The 26,924-nt window shown below is 40.8% G+C and overlaps 1 protein-coding gene across 4 annotated transcripts in view; it reads left to right on the plus strand.

Annotated features, from left to right (window-relative positions):
• The window catches only part of LOC134349553 (LIM and senescent cell antigen-like-containing domain protein 1), a 116,266-nt gene that overhangs the window by 39,322 nt on the left and 50,020 nt on the right, over nucleotides 1-26,924 (plus strand). Inside the window, exon 1 of one of the 4 annotated variants that reach the window (XM_063054055.1) lies at nucleotides 7,226-7,380. The exons of 1 other annotated variant lie outside the window; for it this stretch is intronic. Coding sequence is in view for 2 of the 3 variants with exons in the window: in XM_063054052.1 (XP_062910122.1) it covers nucleotides 24,435-24,541 (107 nt within the window). In the remaining variant the exon portion in view is untranslated. Of the gene's footprint in view, nucleotides 1-7,225; nucleotides 7,381-24,144; nucleotides 24,542-26,924 lie in introns of those variants that run through there. 2 more of the 4 variants (XM_063054052.1, XM_063054053.1) reach the window with 2 other exon arrangements.

The raw sequence follows: 26,924 nt of genomic DNA on the forward strand, positions 1-26,924 counted from the left end.
TGCAGCTTTTGTTCCAGCATTGCAGTGGGTGTGGTCCAGCTGTTTCAGTTCAGCTACAATACTGATATTTGCAGAATTACCCATTAAATGTATTGCCATTCCTTTGCTGTGTCAAAATCCCAGAACCCACACCTAACACCATTCTGGAACCATGCTCACTGCTTTCTTGGTTTAAGTGTGTTTGACAGTAGTGCCGACATCTTTGTATTTGAATGGTAGAAAGAATTCATAGAGGAGTCACAAGCTGAATTCTGCTGTTAATGTTTGGAACAAGCTTGAGGTTTCATGACACTTCTGCTTTTTCCCTCTCCCACTCCCCCGCACCCCACCTCACCCTTAGCCATTCCTGATAGGCTATAGGAAAAGTTGAGGATTCATGGGGCACCCAGGCTGTTATTAGGAATTATTAGGAATGGCCTACTCCTGCACCTATTGTCTATTGATATTAATAAAGTTGAAAGAGTGCAGTGAAGGTTTACAAGGATGTTGCCGGGACTTGAGAAACTGAGTTACAGAGGAAGGTTAGGACTTTATTCCCTGGAGCGTAGAAGAATAAGGGGAGATTTAATAGAGGTATATAAAATTATTATGGGTATAGATAGAGTGAATGCAAGCAGGCTTTTTCCACTGAGGGTAGGGGAGAAAAAAACCAGAGGACATGGGTTAGGGGTGAAGGGGGAAAAGTTTAAAGGGAACATTGGGGGGGAGCTTCTTCACACAGAGTGGTGGGAGTGTGGAATGAGCTGCCAGATTGAAGTGGTAAATGTGGGCCCACTTTTAACATTTAAGAAAAACTTGTACAGGTACATGGCTGAGAGGTGTATGGAGGGATATGGTCCAGGTGCAGGTCAGTGGGACTAGGCAGAAAAATGGTTTGGCAGAGCCAAGAAGGGCCAAAAGGCCTGTTTCTGTGCTGTAATGTTCTATGCTTCTAATATGAATCGATGAAAGCAGGGCAATGGAAGTTACCTTTGTGGACTTCAATTTTTTTAAAAATTGACAAGATCCTGAATTATAGACAAGTCCAGTAGGCTATGGCATGTGGGAGCCAAGGTGAGTTAGCTAATTGGATCCAATATTGCCTTGGTTATGGGAGGTAGAGGGTAGTGTGGAAGGATGCTCTTCTGATTAGGTTAGGTGCTGAAACCTAGCTTTTTGTTATATATGGTATATGAATGATTTGTATATGATTATAGGAAGTTTAGATGGGGAGAAATGTTGTCTCAGACTACAACAGAATCGAGATCAGATGCAAATTTTACAGGTAGAATTTAATCTTGATAAGTGTAAGGTACTGCTTTTTGGGAAGTTAGATATGGATAGGACATATCTAGTAGATAAACAGAGACGCTTGTATGCCTAAGTCCATAGTTCCCTGATTTTAGCAATAAGCTATATGGCATCTTTGTCTTTATCAAGATTGTTAACTGTTACTTCCTATGCACAAGTGTAAGGACAAAATAATTGTTACTCCAGATCTGATACAGCGCAAAAAAGATAAACAACACAATAATAATTTTAAAAATACACAAGATAGTTTATATACATTGATTCTATGTCCATAAAGTGGCACTAGGTTGAACATAAGATGACTGGCATGAAGTAATAAAGTAGTGGTGGAGTTAGTGGATGGAGGTGTTGATCAATCTTACTGCTTGGAGAAAGTAACTTTTTTTAGTCTAGTGGCTCTGGTGTGGGATACCACGTAGCCTCCTCCCTAATGGGAGTGGGACAGACAGTCCATGAACAGGGGACTGTATGGGATCCTTCATGATGTTACTTGCCCTTTTCCAGCACCTTTCTGCATGTATGTCCTTGATGGTGGGTAGGCTGGTGCTAGTGAAGCATTGGACAGTTTTGACTACCAATTGTAGAGCCTTCCTCTCCACCACAGTGCAGTTTCTGTACCAAGCAGTGATACAGCTCTTCAGGTAGCTCTCTACTGTGCATCTATAGAATGATGTGAGTATGGATGTGCAAAGTCCAGCTCTCTTTAGTCTCCTCAGAAAGTAGAGGCGTTGTTGAGTTTTCTTGACTGTGTAGTATGTGTTGGGGGCATTGAATACTAAAGCTGGGAAGTTATTTTGTAACTTTACAAAACGTTGGTTAGGCAGCACCTGGAGTATTGTTTCACCATACTTTCAGAAGGATATGGTTGCAGTGTATTAGAAGATTTTAATTACTGCAAAAGATTGGACTGGATGGGCATGTTTTCTCTTGGGTAAAAGAGGCTGAGGACTAACGTGATGAAGATCAAAATCAAGTGGCTGTAGGCTTATGGTGAGCAGAAGGGGTTTTAAAGGAGATATGAGGGGGGGGACTAAAACAGGTGGTCGATGCCTGGAACATGCTTCTGGAGCAGGTAGTGGAACTGGAAGCAATCACTACATTTAAGAGGCATTTAGATAGGCAGTTGAAAAGGCCATTCATAGAAGTATGCTGATCTAACGCGGGTAAATGGGAGTATGTAAGGGGCCCAGTTCCCTGCTGTTACTCTATGAAATTATGTATAGAATGGGACAGTGAAATAAAGGATTCAGACTTGTGAAAAGTCAATTTAGAGCAAATGTAACTAAATTCCCTGTTAACATCTATATAGGGGAGGAAGCAAAATTATTTAGTTATCAGTTTTATAAACTTTGACATGTTTTGATATGGAAAGCATTTTAGGTATCACAAAGGGGATGTACGAATTCATAGTGGAGCTATCTATTTGCTATAGTATTACCATTCCTCAGTGTAGAGTTCCACCGAAATTCACCTGACACTGGATTTCATCAGACTCTTGACGTAAATGCTGAAGGAAAGGTGGGGGTTGTTGTTCAATAACAAATAAACATTCCTGTTGCTGCTAAGCTTAGTAGACCTTTATTAGAAAATGACTGAAAACACAACTTGTTACAAGAAGGTGACTATGGGTGTAGGAGAATAGTTATTGGAGCTTAAAGCTATTGTGTCTTCAGGGCAGCTATCACCAGCTTCATTAGTAATCTTCCCTCTGTTTTACAACCAAGAGTATCTTACAGTTCCACAAAGTTGGCTAGCAGTCATGATTTTGTGGATCAACTGGCTTATTCCAGCAACATGTGAGTCTTAGATGAAAAGTAGTAAGTAATATGTGTATTACTTACCAGGACATTTATGTTTCTAATAGGTAAAGTCCCTACACCTCTATGATTATTACAAGGGGTGATTGATAAGTTTGTGGCCTAAGGTAGAAGGAGTCAATTTTAGAAAACCCAGCACATTTATTTTTCCTACATGTACACACTTAGCCCAGCGGTCATGGAGCATATGGATCCCTTCTTTGTAGAAGTCGGTGTCTTGGACCTCCAGAAGTGGTCCACAACAGGGGTGAATGATAAGTTCGTGGCCTAAGGTAGAAAGAGATGTTATTAACTTCAAACATTCTGCATAATCACTCAGAGTTGAACTGCACGTGCATGTAACAAGAGCTGTATAACTCATCTCCTTGAGTGATAATGCAGAAAGTTTGAAGTTAATAACTCATCTCCTTCTACGTATGGCCACGGACTCATCAATCACCCCTGCTGTGGACCATTTCTACAAAGAAGGGATCTGTATGCTCCACGACCTCTGGACTAAGTGTGTACATGTAGGAGGGGACTATGTTGAAAATAAATGTGCTAGGTTTTCTAAAATTGACTCCTCTTACCTTAGGCCATGAACTTATCAATCACCCCTCGTATTAAATTTCTTGCCCTTAGTATTTTGGGGATTTTGTGGCTTGCAGTCCAGCCACATTAACATCGAAGTCAGGGTATAGGGCATTTCTCTTCACCCGCCCCCCCCCCCATGACTTAAATGTGCACAACTACAGGATTTACCACACAGTTAATGCTGCACAGATTTGGTTCATCAGTTTTGATCCTGGCTCCAGTACGATTTGTGTGGTAGTTGCACGTTAATTCTGTTGTTACGTAGATTTGTCTGGTTGTTCAGGTTTCTTCCGATAGCCTAAAAAAATGTTATATTAATTGGCTGCCTATACGTTACCCTGATGTAGGAGGATGGTTGGAAAATTGGAGGGAATGAATGGGTATGCAAGGTTAAATGGTTTACAGGGATATAATTAGGGGAATGAAACTGATGGAAGTTTTCTGAGCAACACACACAACATGCTGGAGGAACTCAGCAGGCGAGGCAGCATCCATGGAAAAGAGTAAACAGCCAGCATTTCGGGCTGAGAACCTTCGTCAGGACTGGTGTTTCTCCTGTTTGTGAAGTTTTCTGAGAGCAGCCTTAGACTCAGTGAGATGGATGGCTACCTGTTATGTCAATGAAATATATTCATTAAGATTATTTCAACATACCCCACCACTGTAAGGAGACAGAAAATATTGCAGATGTTGAAATCTGGAGAAAAGAAGCAAGCGGCTGGAGGGACAATCAACATCTATTGAAGGCAAGGGGAAGTCATCAGCCCTTAGTCCTGGGGTCCATGGACACTTTGCTTAATGGTATTGGTTAATGGCATTAAAAAAAACCCTGCTCTAGTGGGTCAACTATTGCTTGACCTGCTGAGTTCCTCCAGCAGTTTGTTTGTTTTGGTGTCCTACAAGGATCTGTTCTGGGACTTCTACTTTTCGTGATTTTTATTAACAACCTGGATGTCGGGGTAGAAGGGTGGGTTGGCAAGTTTGCAGATGACACAAAGGTTGGTGGTGTTGTAGATAGTGTAGAGGATTGTCAAGGATTGCAGAGAGACATTGATAGGATGCAGGAGTGGGCTGAGAAGTGGCAGATGGAGTTCAACCGGGAGAAGTGTGAGGTGGTACACTTTGGAAGGACAAACTCCAAGGCAGAGTACAAAGTAAATGGTAGGATACTTCGTAGTGTGGAGGAGCAGAGGGATCTCGGGGTACATGTCCACAGATCCCTGAAAGTTGCCTCACAGGTGGATAGGGTAGTTAAGAAAGCTCATGGGGTGTTAGCTTTCATAAGTCAAGGGATAGAGTTTAAGAGTCGTGATGTAATGATGCAGCTCTATAAAACTCTGGTTAGGCCACACTTGGAGTACTGTGTCCAGTTCTGGTCACCTCACTATAGGAAGGATGTGGAAGCATTGGAAAGGGTACAGAGGAGATTGAGGATGCTGCCTGGTTTAGAAAGTATGCATTATGATCAGAGATTAAGGGAGCTAGAGCTTTACTCTTTGGAGAGAAGGAGGATGAGAGGAGACATGATAGAGGTGTACAAGATAATAAGAGGAATAGATAGAGTGGATAGCCAGTGCCTCTTCCCCAGGGCACCACTGCTCAATTCAAGAGGAAGTGGCTTTAAGGTAAGGGGTGGGAAGTTCAAGGGGGATATTAGAGGAAGGTTTTTTACTCGGAGAGTGGTTGGTGCGTGGAATGCACTGCCTGAGTCAGTGGTGGAGGCAGATACACTAGTGAAGTTTAAGAGACTACTAGACAGGTATATGGAGGAATCTAAGGTGGGGGCTTATATGGGAGGCAGGGTTTGAGGGTCGGCACAACATTGTGGGCCGAAGGGCCTGTACTGTGCTGTACTGTTCTATGTTCTATGTTTTTTGCCCCTTCTCCCTTATGACTGCTACCATTAAGGAAATGTGGAGTTGTACACGGTCTAGACTTGGTCATATTGGGGCAGCTTTTGCTCTGAGCTCTTGTAAAACTTAGGTAAGTTTTATTATTGTAAAGCTTCCACACAGGCATAAGGTGTTGGTTGTACTGTGTGTCAGATGCATGGAGTTGCATCAAAGTGAGCTTTGATGTCTCGGTCACTATTATATGACCAGAGATGGTGTAGAACCACATCTGTAGATGGCATGGTCTGAATGTTAATCCTTTATATGGTTAGTGCTAATAAAGGCAGGTTTAATACATAAGCCAGACAAATTACCATTCTTCCATTTGCAAACTGTTTTGGATATTATCTAGAAAACTGATTTCAAAGGAATTGAACCAAACAAGATCTTGTTTATTATTTTGCTGATCTCTTGTAACTTGAAACAATTTCATTTGAATGATTAAGGTGCTTGAATGCTGCTGGTCCAAAAGTTAAGTGATTCTTGCTAGCCTTTCAGTAAATGTCAGCCTGTTTTAATGTATTTGTGGATATCTAACTTACACAGGTGGCTGCTACGAAACCAGCTGTTGTGAAATTGAGCATATACTGCGTCCGGTGCTCCCGATGTGGCCTTTTATATATTGGTGAGACCCGACGCAGACTGGGAGACCGCTTTGCTGAACATCTACGCTCTGTCCGCCAGAGAAAGCAGGATCTCCCAGTGGCCACACATTTTAATTCCACATCCCATTCCCATTCTGACATGTCTATCCACGGCCTCCTCTACTGTAAAGATGAAGCCACACTCAGGTTGGAGGAACAACACCTTATATTCCGTCTGGGTAGCCTCCAACCTGATGGCATGAACATCGACTTCTCTAACTTCCGCTAAGGCCCCACCTCCCCCTCGTACCCCATCTGTTACTCATTTTTATGCACACATTCTTTCTCTCACTCTCCTTTTTCTCCCTCTGTCCCTCTGAATATACCTCTTGCCCATCCTCTGGGTCACCCCCCCCCCCGTCTTTCTTCCCGGACCTCCTGTCCCATGATCCTCTCGTATCCCCTTTTGCCTATAACCTGTCCAGTTCTCGGCTCTATCCCTCCCCCTCCTGTCTTCTCCTATCATTTTGGATCTCCCCCTCCCCCTCCAACTTTCAAATCCCTTACTCACTCTTCCTTCAGTTAGTCCTGACGAAGGGTCTCGGCCTGAAACGTCGACTGCGCCTCTTCCTATAGATGCTGCTTGGCCTGCTGCGTTCACCAGCAACTTTGATGTATGTTGCGTGCATTTCCCCATTAGGTTTATTGCCTTTATGTTTCAGTTTAGGATTGTGAACTAAGGTATAATTTTACAGAATTTGGTAAATCGATAATATCAAATGAAAGCCTTTGGTACATTAATAATTCTCTTAAAATACTTTGTGATCATTCTTGCAAATATACACCATTTGGGCTAATGCTGAACAGGAAAAAGATGTTGCTGTGGATAAGTATATTTATAATTACAAGATGAATCATGCCAGGAAATTTTTTTTTTAAAAAATGTCATTTTTATGATATATTCTTTGGCAGCTGCTATGTTACTTGTTCCTCCCTACTGTACTCCCATCACCCAGTCCAGTCTTCAGAAGTAGATAACAGCTGATATTTCCCATATTCAGTACAGTGTCACCGGATGCAATGCTCAGTAAAGTAGGAAGTGGTTTGGTATCTAATTTTTGTAATTCTTTTTGCAGATTAGTGGTATGTTGTATTTTAAGTTTCTTTGTAAGTGGTCATCTTGTGAAGAACTCTCGTGAAACTTTGAACTGATCAGTAGAGACAGTAAGTGTTACTAAATATTACTTCACGCCTTTTTCCAGTTGTACATAAATTGTTTTAAATTTTGCATATTTCTAATATTAATGCATTTAGGAAGTGCCAGTTAGTCAGCTTCTCTGACCTTCCCAAACCATGATCAACATAGAACAGTTTAGGATTTTTAAGATGATATTCCACTGAGTTGGAAATTCCTGTCTTGCAGTAATTCCTGTTTAAATTAGCAAAAGGAACCAGTGTTAAGGTCCTATCCTGCAGGGTGGATGAAACAGTCAAGAGGGAGTTATCGTGGGCCCACCCGTTTTCTTTCAACTTTTGTTCATGGAAAGCTAGTAGTCTAGGAGCCAGTGGCTTTTTCTTTAAAAGTGATCCTTCTGTGAGTGAGACAGAACTGGTGCTAGGATAATACTCCAAGAAGTGATGTGTGTAGCATTTGAACATCCAAAATATCTTCCTCAGTTATTGCATTAAGCTGTTTTCATTTCAGCTTCTCGTTTCTTAAAACAGGAAGCTTAAATTTTACTTATTTGTGAAGCATGATGCCTTAAGGAGAAATGATTTTATTTGACAACTAGACAACGAGGTGACCCGTTGGGGCACCCTTTGAGAGAAGGGTAGTGCAGTCTGATGTGACCAGAATGTGCATTAAATTTTCCTGAATGCTATTGGTATCGCTTTGCTTTGGAAACTGAAGTAGAAAACCTCGATTTATTAAAGAAGAATGACGCGTAGCAAAGCAAATATAGCTCCTTCTCATTTAACGAAGGACACTTTTGATGGCATCATTTCCGGTTTATCTGCCGCCCTTGTGCCTCTCGTTGTCATTCTGGAGATGTGCAGTCCTTTCAACCCCCATCTCTTCATCTCTTCTGCTGTTTGTTCTTCGTCTCTGATTCTGGAGATGTGCATGCCTCTTCTCTTCTGTCTCTTCTTCTCTCATCTTTTTTTTGGCCTGTCTCATTGATCTTGTAGTCATGCAGCCCTGGCCTCATCCGATTCCTGTTCTCTCCCTCTCCTTGCCGCTTCCTGATGACATTTGGCGTCATATATAACCATATTACAATTACAGCATGGAGACAGGCCATCTCGGCCCTTCTAGTTCGTGCCGAACTCTTACTCTCACCTAGTCCCACCAACCTGCACTCAGTCCATAACCCTCCATACCTTTCCTGTCCATATATCTATCCAATTTAACTTTAAACGACAACATCGAACCTGCCTCAACCACTTCTGCTGGAAGCTTGTTCCACACAGCTACCACTCTCTGAGTAAAGAAGCTCCCCCTCGTGTTACCCCTAAACTTTTGTCCTTTAACTCTCAACTCATGTCCTCTTGTTTGAATCTTCCCCACTCTCAATGGAAAAAGCCTATCCATGTCAACTCTTATCAATCCCCCTCATAATTCTAAACACCTCCATCAAGTCCCCCCTCAACCTTCTACGCTCCAAAGAATAAAGACCTAACTTGTTCAACCTTTCTCTGTAACTTAGGAGATGAAACCCAAGCAACATTTTAGTAAACCTCCTCTGTAGTGTCTCAATTTTATTGACATCTTTCCTATAATTTGGTGACCAGAACTGTACACATTACTCCAAATTTTGCCTTACCAATGCCTTATACAATTTCAACATTACATCCCAACTCCTGTACTCAATGCTCTGATTAATAAAGGCCAGCATACCAAAAGCTTTCTTCGCAACCCTATCCACATGCGGTTCCACCTTCAGGAAACTATGCACCATTATTCCTAGATCCCTCTGTTCTACTGCATTCTTCAATGCCCTACCATTTACCATGTATGTCCTATTTTGATTAGTCCTACCAAAATGTAGCACCTCACACTTTTCAGCATTAAAATCCATCTGTCATCTTTCAGCCCACTCTTCTAACTGGCCTAAATCTCTCTGCAAGCTTTGAAAACTTACCTCATCATCCACAACACTACCTATCTTAGTATCATCTGCCTACTTACTAATCCAATTTACCACCCCATCATTCAGATCATTAATATATATGACAAACAACATTGGACCCAGTATAAATCCCTGAGGCACACCACTACACACTGTCCTCCAATCTGTCATCTCTTGACTATAATGTCCCCCTTCCCTTTCCACGCGGCATAATTAGGCTGATCATTTTTTTTTACCCTAATGCTGGATAGAAGATACGAAGCAGTAACACCAAAGGATGCTGATTATTCTTGATGATGTGTTTGGTGCTGTCCTAAATGGATGTGATGTAGTCACCGCTGTCCTTTGCAGCAAAGGGTTTTATGGGTGTCTTCGAAGTACGTCATTACAATAAGATTTAATTATCTCTTATTTATGGGTGGCAGTTCGATCTGTCCCAATCCTGCACACGCTGATGGTGATTAGCAGAATGTGACCCCTCAAAATAGAGCTTCCCTGCCCTTTTGCTCTGGTAGGTGTCGCTGCTGAGGCTGGCCGTGTGCATGTGTCGGGCTGTCGCGTCCTGATTTCCATGATGGCGGATCGGCTCTCAGGTGAAGGCAAACCTGTTGATTTTTGCGAATGAGCAATTTTATACGAATATATAACCCTGAACTTTGCCTGCATTCTGTAAGTTAGCGCATTTTAATTAGATTTAGCCAGAAAAAGTGCCTCTGTAATGCACCGTTTGCTCTAATTGGTCACAAACAGACAGACAGACAAGGCATGAGAGTTTTAATGTATAGATAATGCTTTGGGCGGTTTTTAATTTTGTTGCTGTACTTTTTTAATTATTATAACATCAAAATATATTTTTGGTGGATTGTAGTGCTTCATTAAATACTACTGATGTATAAAATGGGATAAGTGTATACCACCTGGAAATGAAGATTTTATCCATGGATTATTTTTCCCAGATGAGATTTGATCTAATTTGCTGTGTGATGCCAATACTTAATGCAATTTAGAAATTATTATATTGATGCTGTATATTTCAGTAAATTTGCTTAAATGGAGCGAAGAATTTTCACAGCAATAAAATACAGCACCCTATACTCCCCAGCATTCCAAATCAACACTAATTTCTTAAAATCCGTCCACATACAAGTGCGCATTTCTCAGCTGTGTTTTGTAAGTAACACTTGTCTTTTATTAGTTCTGCATATCACTCCATCACCGGATGATTCAGACCATTTTGGATCAAGCCACAGAGATTTCATCTCTATTTACTGTGAAACAGCTTCAAGTTAACTGTCAACATAAAGAAAACAAAACAGCAGCAATTACATACCATAGCCTGGCAGGTTATTTTAATGTAGTCCCATCACAGCAAAGGAAATTCAGATCCAGTGCAAATTTTTGGAATGATAATCAAAAGATTGTTAATAGACTGGAGTGCATGTCATCTCTTGACAAGCCTGACTAGAAGGAAATTTAAAGAACTCGAAGTATACAGCCCTGAGATTCATCTTCTCCACAGACAGCTACGAAACAAAGAAAACCATGGAACCCGTTCAAAGAAAAAAAAACAAACTCCCCCCAACACAAAAAACGAATTGCGAAAATGGCAACAAGAAAGAACAAGCAAAAACACATAATATATAAAACACAAAATCGAACAGTACATATTCTGTTCAACTCAGTGTTCATTATCTGCAGGATACCCTGATTCAAAGTCGCCCAGAATAGCAACAGAGAAAGGAGCAACCAGGAACTACTGTCCAATCCTCAAACCGTAGACTCAGAACTTGGGTAACACCCTCCAACAGCATCGAGGGAGAGGGAGACAGTCACATGCAGATGTCTTCCTCTGGAAGCACTGAGTGAGAGGCTGGCAGATAGTGCTGAACACTTGCTCTCCTTCCACACTCGCCTCGATGTTTTCAATCTTCCTCGGTGCTTTAATCGGCGAGAAATGGAGTCAGTCATGGTCCCTGAGCTTCTTGACCTCAAGGCCACTCGCCTCCCCGAATCTTCTCAAAGACAGCGAATGCCAGGTCGCTGAATTGATGGTGTGCCTGAAAACATGCCATCAGACTGTAAATCACAGGCTCCAACAGTACCAGAACCACATTGAAAGTAAAAGCAGTGAAAGAAACAGTTTGTGGTCCATCTGGAGAACGTTGCCCGTGGAGGTGTTGTTCACCAGCGCCGTCTTCAAAGTACAAATATATCACCAAATACAGCCCTGAGATTCATTTTCTTGTGGGCATACATTTGTAGAATAATAACTATAACAGAATCAACAAAAGACCACCCAACTTAGGCATTCAACCAGATTGCAGAAGTTAACAAACTGCAAATGCAAAAAAAAAATTATATATTTTAAAATAAGCAATAAATATCAAGAAGATGAGCTGAAGAGTCCTTGAAAGTGAATCCATTGGTTGTGGGAACATTTCAATGATGGAGCAAGTGAATAATTACACACAAAAAAGAAAAATGTAGTACATGAAACTAAAAAATATAATTCCAACCTGTGTTCAGAGATATCAGAAATGGTGTATATTGCCTAATTTCAGACATGGAAGAGAAAAATATTTACTGTTATTTTTAACTGGCTATGAGATATGAAATGGAGGACTCGTAATAAGAGCAAGCAAAATGAAGTTGCGTTGGGCAATTTCAAAGACATGCTGTAGTTGGATTGTAGTTTTGCATATAGAGCTGCTGGGATTGCAAGCTCTTAATGGTGTTAATGTTGGGGCCCCAAGCAGGACAGGTGGGATTGGAGGAGATTAAATCATAGAATGTGTATTAATGGTTCTCATTCTTGGGGTTTCATTGTGTGCAAAGAAAATCATAGGGGTTTTTTAGGTAACAATTTCTGAAGGTCTGCAGTCCCCTGACTTACTGATGGAATTCATACCGTCAACATGCTCTTCTTTCTCAGAAAGTTATGGTGGATTTTGCTAGCTGAGGCACTCCAGCTTCTTTGTCAGGAAATCTTGTTCCAAAAAAATTGAGCTCGAAATGTTTGTACAGAGGGAGTATGGTATTATTGGAGATTCTGTCTTGCAGGTGAAATATTAAACTGAGACTCTGACATGTCTCGGGTAGACTGAAAAGATCCCTGTTCTTTGAGGGAATGTGGGGAAAGTTAATTCCCCCCAATTGGTGACAACATTTATCAACGCTATTTGCTAGAACTTACTCAGTGCAAATTCACTGTCTCGTTACCGATATTACAAATATACTGCAAGTGACATAGGCTGATAATATGTATGTTTTTTTTGTTAATCATTTTAAGGATTAGAGAACATTTGCTTTAATTTGCATGTGCTAAAGACATGGTGCAGAATAAGTACAAATTTTCAGTTGTTTAAATTACTGGGTTTTAGTTTCAAATAAATTGGTCAATGTGGACTTAGTCCATCATGAGTAAAGCCCTCCCCACCATTGAGCACATCGACATGGAGTGTTGTCGCAGGAAAGCAGCATTTATCATCGGGGACCCCCACCACCCAGATCATGCTCTCTTCACGCTGCTGCCATCAGGAAGGAGGTACAGGAGTCTCAGGACTCAGACTACCAGTTCAGGAACAGTTACAGTATTACCCTTCAGCCATCAGGCTCTTTAAAATAAATATGGACGACATGAGATGAAGAGTCCTTGAAAGTGAGTCCGTAAGTTGTGGGAACATTTCAGTGATGGGGGCAAGTGAGGTTATTTCCTTTGGTTGAAGATCCACTATTTGTTTGTTTATTTTTGTATTTGCACAGTTTGTTGCCTTGTGCATTCTGGTTGAATGCCCACTTGGTGCAGTCTTTCATTGATTCTATTGTGGTTATTATTCAATTATGGATTTATTGAGTATGCCTGCAAGGAAGTGAATCTCAGGGTTGTATATGGTGATATAGATGTACTTTGATAATAAATTTACTTAGAACTTTTGAACTTCGAGTTAAATGCAGAAGACTAATATTTGATTATAGAAGTATTGGGAATGTTTCAGCAGAGGGCGCTGTGTTGCAGTCTGACATGTAGAGGATGAGGAGACATGACAGACTGCATGTGCTGGAATCTGGAGTATCACATAATCTGCTGAGGGACTCAGCAGGCCAGGCAGCATCTTTGGAGGGAAATAAACAGTCGACATTTCAGGCCAAGACCCTTCAGCGCTGGAAAGAAAGAGGGCAGAAGCCAGAATGAAAAGATTGGGGGTAGGGGGTAGGGGGAGGTAAGAGCTGGCAAGTGATAGGTGAATCCAGGTGAGGGAGCAGAAAGTGTGAATGATGTGAGAAGCTGGGAGGTGATAGCTAGAAGTCGCAAAGGCTGAAGAAGATGAAGTCTAATAGTAGAGAATAAAGGGAAAGAGGGAGGATGGTGTGAGTAATGGGCAAGTCATGAGGGTGAGGGAAGGAAAGAAAAAGGGTAAAGGGGCCAGGAAAATAAGGGAAAACAAAAAGGGGGATGACCAGATGGGAGTGGTTACAAAAAATTAGAGAAATCTATGTTGATGATTTTGGATTGGAGATTACCAAAATTGCAAAGTCTAAACAGAAACTTTCCTGGCCAAGTACCATGTGGCAGGGTCTCACATGCACCAGATCAAGGCAAGTTTAAAAGTAGTGAAACCTGCAGAAAATGCAAGAAAATAGGACACATACAAAGAGCATGTCTGGCAGACAAAAATAAATGGATTGAACAGGGTAGAGAAAAACATAGTCAAGTTGCAGTTTCAAAAACAGCACTAATGTGCACGCTGTTGATTGAAAAATCTGATAGCGATGAAAGTGAAACAGGACTGAGTAGCCTTGAGATTTACAGTGTGAAAACCAACAATAGACATGCAGTATGGCTTACTCTAGAAGTAAATGGCACATTAATTAAAATTAAATTAAAGTGAGTTTGAGTGACATTTCAAAGATACTAAAATGAAGCCTGCAGATCTCCAATTAAGAATTTATACTGGAGAAAAGGTAACTCCTTTGAGATTGACATTCGTTACATTGAGCTTGCATGTAGTAAAAACAGAGGGGCAGTATTGTAAGGCTGTGATTGGTGGAGAAAACTACAACTGGATTGGAGAACCATCACCATTTGCTTGCCACGTCTCCTGCAGTAGAGTCAACTGAAAGCAAATTAAGAAAGGTACTGAATGATGTTCAAGGATGGTATTGGAAAACTCGAAACATATCAAGGGTAAAATGGTGTTAAATGAGAACGCCACACCCAAATTTTACAAAGTCCCTCCGGTTCTTTATACCATCTGTGATAAAGTAGCCAGTGAGCTAGATCTCAATGAGGCTGAAGGAATTCTTTCCAAGGTTGTGGAGTCCATAGGCAATGCCAGTGGTCCCAGTAGCCAAGAAGGATGTGCGTGTCAGGAGCTGTGGTGATTTTAACCCAGTCCTGAAAGTAGACTAATACCTTCTGCCTTGGATAGAGGGTATCTTAGTAAACCCTTCTGGAGGGCAACACTTCAACAAAGAGGACTTAGCTGAGGCTTACCTGGAGATGCAACAAGAGTCCAAAATGTTTCTCACCATAAGCACTTACAACTGGCTTTATCACTATTATAGACTTATTTCTGGGGTAGCATCTGCACCTGCACGCTGGCAGAAAACTGTAGACCACGTGCTGTAAGGCTGCCCAGGCACTCAGTGTCACCTGGATGACATCATTGTTACTGGTAGGGATGACAAGAAATATCTCCAAAATCGTAAGGCACTGTTTAAAAAAATATTAGAAAATTATGGACTCAGAGCACAACCCAACAAGTATGAATTCCTTAAACTAAGCATCACTTACTGCGTTCACGCAATCAATGCACCAGGATTACACTGGTGTGCTGAGAAAATATGAGTAGTGATGGATGCCAAAGGACGTGTCACGGTTGTGGTCTTTTTTAGGATTTGTCAATTAGTATAACAGGATTCTGCCAAAACTGGCTGCTGTGCTCCACCGCCTGAACTCATTACTACAGATTGAGAAGAAACTGAAATGGACAGAGCAGTATGCGGTGGCTTTCCAAAAGGTAAAGGAGATGGTGACGACAGATGCTGTACTCACAGGTCATGATCCACGATAACATCATCCAGTGAAGCTTGCCTATGATCCTCACCTTATGGTGTAGGTGCAGTCATGTCATATGTTATGAGTGATGGAAGTGAAAGCCCCAAAGTGTTTACATCATGTTATTTTAGCACTGCAAAGAAAAGTTATACACAGATTGACAGAGAAGCCTTGAGTCTGGTTTGGGATGTGAAATGTTTCAACCAGTACTTGTATGGGAGAGAGTTTACCCTCATTACTGATCATCAACCAATAGCATCTATTTTCAAGACATAGAAGCATGTCCAACTGCCAGCAGCAGCTCAAATGCAGAGATGGGCTCTGTTTCTTGCAGGACACAATTACAAGATTGAATTCAAGAGGACAACTAATCATGGAAATGTTGGTAGATTGTCCTGTTTCCTCTTGTAAAAATAAATGCCTGAAAAATTTACAAAAGAGGACACTCCTCTTGATGTATTCTCTCTAATGCAAATCAAAAGTTTCCCTACTTTGGCAGAGATGATACAGAGAGAAACTAGAAAAGATCGCACATTGTCTCAGGTTTACATGGCAACCAAAATGGCTGAAATATGCAGCAGAAATTCCAGTTCACCCATTTTGTTGGACCAGGTCTGGGATGAACTTGCCCTTGATGAGGGTTGCCTTATGTGGGGTTTGAGAGTTGTTGTACCATCCAAGCAGAGATCTAAGGTATTGGAGGAGCTACATGCTGGTCCTCTAAGCCTGGTTAAAAAATGAAAGCATTATCTGGTGGCCTGGGATAGATTAGCAGATCGAGCAGCTTGCTATACACTGTTCAAGATGCCAATAGAAGAAAGGCACCCCCAGAGCTGTCAGAACCACTTCCTGCAGTTCCTGAATCAACTACAACCAGCACGGAGGAGGCCCCAGAACCCAGGATGGTTTCACAGCCACAAGTCTCACCTGCCAAGCAGAGTGACTCCTTATCAGGAAAGATGTTATCCCACCACAGAAATCCTCCATAGCAATTATGTCTTTAGTCTTGAATAGGAGAATTTAAAAATTTATGATGCTGTGGATAGTAGTTGTATTATATTATGCACAGTTGCATGAAAAAGTTTGTGAACCCTTTGCAATTACTTGGTTGTCTGCATTAATTACTCATAAAATGTGGCCTGATCTTCATCTAAGTCACAATAATCTGCCTAAACTAATAACAGAAACAATTGTACTTCTTGTCAAAACTGAGTATACCATTTAACCAATCACAGTCTAGGTTCAAAGAAGTATGTGAACCTCTGGGGTAATTCCTTCTACAAAATCTATTTGGAGTCTGGTGTTCCAATCAATGAGTACTGAAGGAGGTGAAAAAGAACCCAAGAGTAACAGCAAAAGATCTGCAGAAATTTTGAGAACTTGCTAAAGTCTCTGTTTATGTGCCCACTAAAAGAAAACCACTGCACAAGAATGGTGTTTGTTGAAGGACACCATAAAGGAAACTACTGCTCTCCAAAAAACACTGCTGCATGTCCTAAGTTTGCAAAAGACCACCCGGATGTTCCACAATGATTCTGGCACAACTTTTTGTGGACAGATGAGACAAAAGTTGAACTTTTTGACCGAAATTCACACTGCATGTTTAAAGGAAAAAGGGCAGTGCACACCAACACCAAAACTTCATCTCAACTCTGAAGCATGGTGGACGGAGCATTATGGTTTGGGGCTGCTTTGCTGCCTCAGGGCTTGGACACCTTGCAATCATTGAGGGAACAATGAATTCAAAATTATGTCAGACCTTTTACAGGAGAATGTCAGGGTAACGGTCTGTCACCTGAAACTTAATAGAAGTTGGATAATGCAACAAGGGAATGATCCGAAACACATGAGTAAGTCAATAACAGAATGGTTTAAAAAGATGACAATTTGTGTTTTGGAATCTCAGAGTCATATAATAAGGCATCCGTTAGTCTTGCAAGACCATGGATCTGCACCTGGAAAGTCTTCACTCTCCAGGGCGCAGGCCTGGGCAAGGTTGTATGGAAGACCAGCAGTTGCCCATGTTGCAAGTCTCCCCTCTCCACGCCACCAATGTTGTCTAAGGGCAATAGAACCCATACAGCTTGACACCAGTGTCATCACAGAGCAATGTGTGATTAAGTGCCTTGCTCAAGGACACAACACATTGCCTCGGCTGGGGCTCGAACTTACGACCTTCAGGTCGCTAGTCCAATGCCTTAACCACTTGGCCGCGTGCCCACATTATCTATCTATCTATCTTCCTATCTGTGTGTGTGTGTGTGTGTATATGTATGTATATGTGTATGTGTGTGTGTATATATATATATATAATATATATGTGTGTGTATGTGTATATGTGTGTGTATGTGTGTGTGTGTATATATGTGTGTGTGTGTGTATATGTATGTATATATGTGTGTGTGTGTGAACACGTGAACAGCATATGTCATCTCACCACCACATCACATTTGTGCACCTCACTGAAGTAAAAACAAAGCATTCATATTCTCCTGGGCTGCCATGTTTTTCTTTCAATTAGTTTCTGGAGTTATAAAAGATGACATTTCTCCCCATGGATGCTGCTTGACTAGCTGAGTTCCTCCGGCAGATTGTTAATTGCTTTGCTCTATAGCGGTGTTCGTCAGGTTGAACTTAAATGATTAATTTGAATATATGTGTGTGTCCCATTTAGCATTATGTGTGTCATAAGAATTAAATTCGTGAGGTTGTACAAGGTCCTATTAGAACTTAGTGAATCCAATTAATTTGAAATTTAAAATCAAACTGCTGGCGGAGCTCATAGGTTGAAGGAGCGTCTGTGCAGACAAAAGGATAGAGGGGTTTCGGCCTGAAATGTCATCTATACTCTTTTCCATAGATGCTGCCTGGCCTGTTAGGTTCCTCCAGCATTTTGTGTGTGTTTCAGGTAGTGACTTGGTACTAGAACTGAGAGTTTAGAGGAATGATGACCAGTATAAAACGGGATGAAACGGGAGTTGATGTGTGATAGGCGGAAGTAAGTGAGGTGGTGCTGATACAGCCAAGTGAGTCTGGTGATTCATGTCATTTTTGCTCCCCAATCCTCACTCACCCAAGACCCCCCCTCCCCAGTTCCCTTTATGCTTTCTTCTGAGATCACTCTTTCTGCGAGACTCCCTGGGCCACTCATCCCTTCCTTTGGCACTTTTCCCTGTGACCATAAAAGGTGCAACACTTGCCCCTAAACCTCCCTTACTACGTCCAAGGCAGGAAACAACCTTTCCAGTTTCTTGTTTGTCTTTTCCAACCTCTGTCTACTGCATTTGATGTTCAAAGGTTCAAAGGTCCAATCTAATGTCAGAGAAATGTATACAATATACATCCTGAAATGCTTTTTCTTCGCAAACATCCACAAAAACAGAGAAGTGCCCCAAAGAATGAACAACAGTTAAACGTAAGAACCCCAAAGTCTCCCCGCAGCTCCCCTCTCTCTCACACGTAAGCGGCAGTAAGCAACGATCTCCCCCCCCCACTAGCAAAAAAAAAGCATCAGCACCCACCACCAAGCACTCAAGCATGAGCAAAACAATAGCAAAGACACAGACTTGTAGTTACCCCAAGGACTTGGCGTTTCACCCGGCATTCAACATACCACAGGTTCTCTCTCTCCCTAATAAGGGAGAAGGAGCTGTCTCCCGTTTTTTCCCCGGCGAGATGCAAACATGGACCATATGGCTGTTTTGCAGAGCTCTGGTACTCTATATGTGCATCGGTCATCTTGAAATTCCATTTGCATGTCACTGCAGCTCCCCTCCCTGTTCCCATTCTGACCTGACTCTCTTCTGTCTTCAATTCTGTTACAGTGAAGCCAATTGCAAACCAGAACCGCACCTTGTATTCCCAAATGTTCCTACCATTATGTTGCCTTTATTTCAATGGCATGAACATTGAATTGTAGGTAACTCACTCACTTCTGTGTTGCTTTCCATTCTACAACTCTGCCTAGGCTCTCTCTCCCTTTGTTCACATTCTTACCCATCCTTCTCCATCTGCTCATTGCCCATAGCACCCATCTACTGGAATTTCTTCTCCCTTTGCAAACCCTTTCTGTCCTCTTTTCCCCCATCTGCCTGTCATCCTCCTTTAATTGGTTCTACCTGGCAGCCCCTGTCTTCCCCTCTTGCTTGCTTCTTATACTGGCTGTGTTTCCTCTACACTCTTAATCCTGATAACAGCGTCAGAACCTGAAATAACAACTATTCCTCTTTCACCCATTGCTGAATTTTTCTCGCAGTATTTCTCAATACAGATTCAACATCTGCAGTCTCCTCCATCTCCCAGTGGGAATTTATGTGCTTGAATCCCAGTTATCTATGCAGGAAAATAGTTAGCTTGGGATTTATATTCTTCTGATTTGGAAGTACAGATAGGAGTCAAACATTGATAAGTGGCTAGTTGTGTCACAAGTTCAGGGGTACAAGGAATAAGGATTTATTGTCCAGAGTGGTCTCCTATGCCACATACGATTTTGTGGCATTTCACAGGAGAAGAACTTAAAAACAGATGAGATGGCAAACATGAACATTGTTTTTATGCTGTTTCAGAGCAGCTTTCATACCTGTCTTACAAAAACGCTGCATAAACATGAACCTGCTGATTATAGAAAGGTAAAGCAAATTTCCGTTCGTTCCATTTTCATTTTGGGAGCCCATTGTTCTGTGTCTCTTGAAAGACAAAATGTATAAAATTGAACAAGGGTTATCTGTAAAATGTTCCAATTAAATTAAAGATTGATGTATTGTTTTTAGAAGTCCAACATTGTTTCAGTGTAACAGCTATATTTTTAAACATATACTCTCCCGCTACTGAGCACTTAGCATTGCCTTCTGCGAAAGGGTGTGATGTAAAGGTTAATTAGCTTGTGTGGAGCTGGGCAAGTTTTAACAGATTGAAGTACATCATGGTATGTACTTTGCGTATCTCTGCATTCCTCCTCTTATCAAGAGCAAAGTAATTTGCTTTACCAAGTACGTATGTTCAAAAATTTAGTTATGCACACAATTGTGCTATTAAAAGGTTATTTTGTACTTCAAGACGTTTCAAAGTATTTTATAGCAAATACTGTACTGTAAATACTGGGAAGTGTAGTCACTGTTTTGATGTAGGAATGCAGCCCAGTGTGGCAGTTTAGATTTTTCATCTCTAAGTTTTTCAAAAGTGACTTGAACTGAGAACCTTCTGATTTGGCTAACTACGCCATGATTAACTTCAAAAATGCTGTACTTATAAAATGATTATATATCTGTCAATCATTAAATCACAGTTTGAAGTCTAGTGAGGACAGAGACTGGATAGTCATTCAATATAAGTGGATTTAAATATCTGACATAACATGCAGTTTTGCCTCTTTGGAGTATTATTATTTTAATACAGTGGGTACTGGTTAATTGAGACACATTGGGACCAGTACATTTTGGCCCAATTATGTGGCTACCCCAACTAGTTAAAGTATAAAAGAGACAAACTGCCTTTAACTGAGTAATTCTTCTGTAAGAAGAAGAATGTATTTAAATGAAATGGAGAAAAAAATTTGGAACACTGCCAATACAATACTATAAAACTGTGTATTAACGTCTAATTGTTATTGACTGAAGAATTCGTCCAGTGTACCTGAACTCTGCCACATTCTTTGGATTGACTGTAAGTGAATAAAATCGGCGCAGACACCTAGTGTAGATAATGGACTGCCTTCATACCATGCTATCAACGATTGCATCCTCCATATCTTCATTTACGTTGTAACATTCAAGAAGGTTGTCAATACCTTCAAATTCTTCATATGTCCTAACTTATTGAATTAGTAAATTTGTTTCATTTTCACTCCCAGCCATTTCTTGTATCTCCAAGCTGAATGCTTGAAACTACAGTGAGCAAAACAGTTCTGAATTGTCTTATTGCTTATTTCTTGCCGACTATCTATGTCAAAAATCACTGCCTTTTGAACACAAGTGACATTATCTAAGAATCCCAGCTATTTTCTTGATTAGTTTTTGTTATTTAAGGATTGTTCCAAATAAACTGCAGCCCCAATTAACTGGTGGCCCAGTTAACCAAAATCCACTGTATTAATATTTAAGTTTTTTGGTCAGTAGTTACAAAGCTGATCACAATATTTTCAGCTGTCGGGAACCATTGCTCTATAAAGGATGTCAGCTTTCTAAAGAAATATCATATTGTTATCGGTGGAATTGGCCATCTCTTTCCACTTTTGTAATGCTAGTTGTTAATATACCAGCAGATCTATCATTGCAAGAATTTATTGGACAACTGCAAATTTCTCTACATACTTTCAGCATTTGCATAATCTTGCCTTTTTAAATGAAGGTTCAATTGAAATCTGCTTGAAATATGGTTACACTGAATTTGAGGTGCACACGTTCCATTGGATTTGATCACTGATGACAAAATGATGGTTTTTAAGTTAATACAAAGTTCAATCAAGTAAGTCATTGACTTAATTCAATAAAAATAAAATTAAAGTCCTTAGAAGATAAAGTATAACTTCAAGGTTTTCACCTTCATTGCTACTCATCAGGAGGGAACATGACCTTCTTATGAGTTAAACTTGAAGAAATAAATAACATAATTTCTTTGCGGGAGTTTACTGCCTCCTCATCATCACTCTTGTGATTCTAGCTGAAAAATTTCTGCTGCTGGCTGTCTGTCAAATCAGTTCTCCTGCCGTCGCCTTGATGACCAATCTTCTATTCAAACAATTGCTCACTCAACCAAGCCACTCCTGCAAGGCAGTTTCATCTCTGCTTCCTTAACCCAGTGGAAGTACTGAACATCTGGTTAAGTCATTCACTACCTTGATCCACAAAACACTCTCAGACCCTGCTCTGGTCTGCAAAGACAGCTCATTGCAACAGGATTATCCTGGAGTACAAGGTAACCCCCAACTTTAGCTGTTTTCTTCTAAAGAATTGCTTTTCCCCTCCCTTGTCAACCTTCATGGAAACTCCTACATTTCAATATTGAGACCACCTAATAGCCCTCTCTTGTACTGTATTTCTGTCTTTTAGTCCCTTTTAAGTTTTTTTTTCAGCCACACTTAGCAATCTGACAAATTTAGATCTTCCTCTAGTTTCTTTCATATGTGCTGTCTTGTCTACTCAATGCCTGAGGCACAATTCCTGATCACCAAGCTTTCTTTTCTGGGCCCTATGTTAGGTGATATTACAGAAAAGCTTGTCATGAAGTGAGCCTCTAGCATTCAAACCTGCTGTCATCTACCCAGCCTTAAAACAAAACTGTCCATTGAGTCCTTTCTGTCCTTGCTAAATCTCTGCATTCCCAGTCTCTTTTTCCCCTTAAAGGATGTATTGCAGCCTCCCAAATTTGCATCCAAGTTTCCAGGAACTTGATGAGTCTGTCCAATCAGATTTTGAGCCCTGTCACATTAACAAAATTACGAGTGTCAAAGCCGCTGATAGTTTTAACAAAAGTAATTGCCCCTTTTCCATGTTCCTACAGCTTTTCACATGATCGACCACTCCTTCCCACACTGAGCTTCTGGTTATGATGGGACCCATTGGTCCCTTTCTTCTCTCTTCAGTCATAGCTAGAGCATCAACTACAGTGGCTTCTTCCATGGCATTTTTCCTGATCCCCTTCAAATAGCTTATCTTTCTCCATTATCCTTCATTGATGTAAGTTGAAACATCTTAGTTTCCATATTCATGCTGGAAACACCCAGATCTCATGGTTAGTTGCTGTTGCCGTCATAGCTTCAATGTCAGTGAACAGCAGAGTATTGGATGAGCAAATGTACCCCAACTACATATCGGGAAAGTGAAAGCCATGACATTTTTTAACTCCCATTCTGCAAGTTCTTTTTCGTGGTGACTAACATAATCCCTTTGTTCCTGTCATAATTAATTCTGAGACTGTTACCTGTCGCACATGCTGCACCGTCACTCAGCATACCAGTTTTAACCACAAAAATATTACTTGCCTCCATCTGTCTTGACACCTCTGGCAATGAATCTCTTATCTATACTTATCTTTACTATCTCCCAAGTTTAACTGTTCGAGTACACTTCTGGCTAAGCTCCAGATGGCAGATTGTGATGATGGACACAGTGCCACTTTTCACTCACTAAGTTCTGGACTTGGTAGCAAATGCTGCATGTTCAGGGACTTGCTGGATGTCAGCAGTTCCTGTCAGAACCCAGGGCTAGCACTGAAAAAACTTCAATCCAATACCTCCCATGTAAAATTTTCCTTGATAGTAGACTTGTTTGTGAAGGACCTTTGGACATTTTACCATATCAAAGAAAGAATAGAAAAACTAATTTATTTTTGTCTTTGTGTTCAGTTTTAAGTGTCTACATAAATGTTAATGTGTCAGAACCCAAATGAATGCTGCTAGGTGGTGAAAACTCCCCTGTGAACTAGGGGTTAAATGAGACATGTTCCACGTCTTGCAAAAGTATGGTTGTGCAAAGTGGAGCTTTTGCCCGTTTGGACTTGTGTGGTCAATCCTTGCATTAATTCAGTTGGTTTGATTATAAATAAGAACTGTAAATGGACACAAAAAAAAACTTGAGGTTACAACATAGTGTTGCGCAAAGGTGTTCTTTCTTTGGAGGCAGTTGTTACAGCAGAAGTATCTGCCAGTTCTGACACATTCGTTCCTTTACCTCTCCATTCAAGGGGTGGGGAGATGAGATCCTGCACTGAAGGTGGAGACTTTATTTGTAACTAGAGAGATTGAGTAAAAATGTGAGAAAATCACTGGATAGGGCCACGTCATAATTTGTAATCCCGGTGATTTCTCTCATGTGCAGATGACGGATGGCTTGCATATGCGCTCATTGGTTAGATTGACTGTGCTCGTGCAAGTTTCAGGAAAAAAATCAAGTGCCCTTTTTAGAAGGGTGTGTTCGTATGAAAGTCAGGAACCAATGCAATAACAGATTGCATATCAGTACTGTTGCAGGTGTAGGCACTGTGACAAATATCAGCTCAAACGTGGAGCTGGGCTACTAAGTCAGGTATTTTTCAGAAAAGTTCCCGAAAGTTGCCGTAGTTGCTTTCGCTGTACCACACACCACATACCTGACATGAATTTGCTACAGTTGAAAGAGCTTTCGCAGTCTGATCTGTATCGAAGACGGCAAGAGCGTCATGACAGCTTTGGAACTGCTGGCTTAGAGACAAGAAAGTTAAGGTATGTATGTGTTGATTATTAACCTCAACTGGTATTTCTTTAAAAAAAAGCAAGCTGTATTCCAACTTGCATTTATTAATGCAGCCAGTCTGAAATTGGTGGTCTTCTTACTTCGAGGGGCAGCGAGCATAATGTCAATAGAAGTTCATTGTTAAGCATATGCAGGTGTACTGTATACAAGTTTTAAGTAACTTTTGGTTCTTAACATCTGTGTTCTTTTGGTCAACAAGGACAGATAGGGCATCTTTGAGTCAGTAGATTTGAATAGGGTGTTACTAAAGTACTGAACTTACTATCAATCTAACATCTCAAATGTAAAATGAAGTTAAATTTTCTATCGCAGTTCCCATTTTTGGCTGTGCCTTTTGAGATTTCCATTGTCTCAAAATATTTTAGTTCTGTCTACCACCACTCTGTTAAAGGATTGTTGTAATGTGTGAGAGAGAAAGCAATGTGATCTGTGTGACAGCAGGAGTGCTTTCAGTGTAATGCAAGAACGTCTTTTAAGTCATTTCAACCATCCTATTTAATTTAGTTCCTATTTACACATTGTAATTCCTTTGACTATTCGTTAACAATTGCTGAATGCAATACTTTGCAGATGTCACTGTTTATGTATAGATTATAGTTTTGAAAAAAAATGACTTGTGGAATGTGCCTGAGGGGACAATGATGAGTGCAGTTTTCATTTCTCTGCAAAAACTGAAGGTCACTGTTTGAACTATAAGCTTAAGGCTAATAAATCTGATGAATTTGCTCCATATGGAGGTTCATTTTTGTCAGCAGAAAGGTGAAGGGTATTTTTTAAACATCACGAACGTATTTATGTGATAAAATAGTTAGATTTTTAAAATTATATGTTGAAACTACAGTGTCTTGAAAACTATTCAGCCCCTAACCCCATGTTCACATAAATGAGTATTCCAACCAGGGGTTTTGATCAATTTAACTGAGAATTTTTGCTTGTGAATCACATGCTTCTTTATTCACAGTAGAGCCCCTCCCCCCAAAAAATGTGGAAAATAGTAAAGCATAATAAACTAAAAATTCAGAAACTGAAATGTCAGCAGTTCAAAACTCTTCATTCCACCTTCACTCAATACTTAGTTGAACCACCACTCATAGCTATTACAGCCAGTAGTCCTTTTAGATAAGTCAGCGTGATGGAGCAAGATTTGCCCTTCTTGCAAAATTGCTCAAGTTGTGCCAGGTTAGTTGGGGACCGGTGGTGGACAGCAGTCTGGAGGTTTCACCAGTGATGTTTGATTGGGTTCAGGTCAGGACTCTGACTGGACCTCTCAAAAACATCAGTTGTCTTCATTTGTACCCACTCCATGGTTGCTCTGGCAGGGTGCTTTGGATCATTGTCCTGCTGAAAGATGAACTTCCTCTCCAGTTTAAGCTTTCTGGCGGACACTAGCAGGCTTTTAGTCCAGAGATCTCTCTGTATTTAGCAGCATTCATCTTCCCATTAATCCTGACCAGATTTCCAGTCCCTGCTGCTGAAAAGCATCCCCATGGCTGAAGTTACCTCCACCATACGTTACAGTGGGAATGGCTGACACATTGTGTTAGATTTATGCCACACATATTGCTTAGTGTTTAAGCCATGCAACCACAAGACCTTCCACAAGATTGTGGAGCCATGAACTTTATCTCCAATTTCAGCCAGTGACTTCTGCAGCTCACTCAGAGAGACTGTTTCATCACAGTACCCTCTCTTAAGAGTGCCATTCTTCTCTGGCGACTTAAGTTCAGAGGGATGTCCTCCGAAGCTGTGCTTTCATGTTTTTTTCCACTTTTTCAAGATGGGCTTCACTGAGCTCCAAGGTACATTCAGTGCCTTTGTGATGGTCTTCCCCAGGTTTACCATTTCCCTGATTTACCTTGAATGCTCTTTTGTCTTCACTTTGATTTGGTCTGTTAATCATCTACCATACTGTTGGACCTTTCAGAGAGAGGAGGTATTTACAGTATTTTTATGAATCTATTCGAAATGGGTGACGTGATCTTCCAGTTTTCTACATCAACTATTTGGGTGAGATGGTCATCATCATCATCATCATCATCGGTTGCCATACCCAGTTTGAGTTTGACTGCCATGGCCCACACACTCCTGTAATTCATCGGTATTCATTTCCAGTTCTCTGGCTGCTGTCTCCATCATCATTTGTCTTTGTCTTCCTCTTGCTTTCTTCCCTTCAATCTTTCCCATAATTACCGTGCATTCTAACTCCTCTTTCCTAATCACATGTCCAATGAAGTTACGTTGCCTTTTCAAGATCTCATACATTATTTCTCTTTTTGTGTTTGTTCTGTTCATGACATCCTCATTAGATATTCGTTTTGTCCATGATATTCTTTGCATCCTCCTCAAAAACCA

Source organism: Mobula hypostoma, chromosome 7 (genome assembly GCF_963921235.1).
Source record: "Mobula hypostoma chromosome 7, sMobHyp1.1, whole genome shotgun sequence".
In the NCBI taxonomy this organism is placed as follows: domain Eukaryota; kingdom Metazoa; phylum Chordata; class Chondrichthyes; order Myliobatiformes; family Myliobatidae; genus Mobula; species Mobula hypostoma.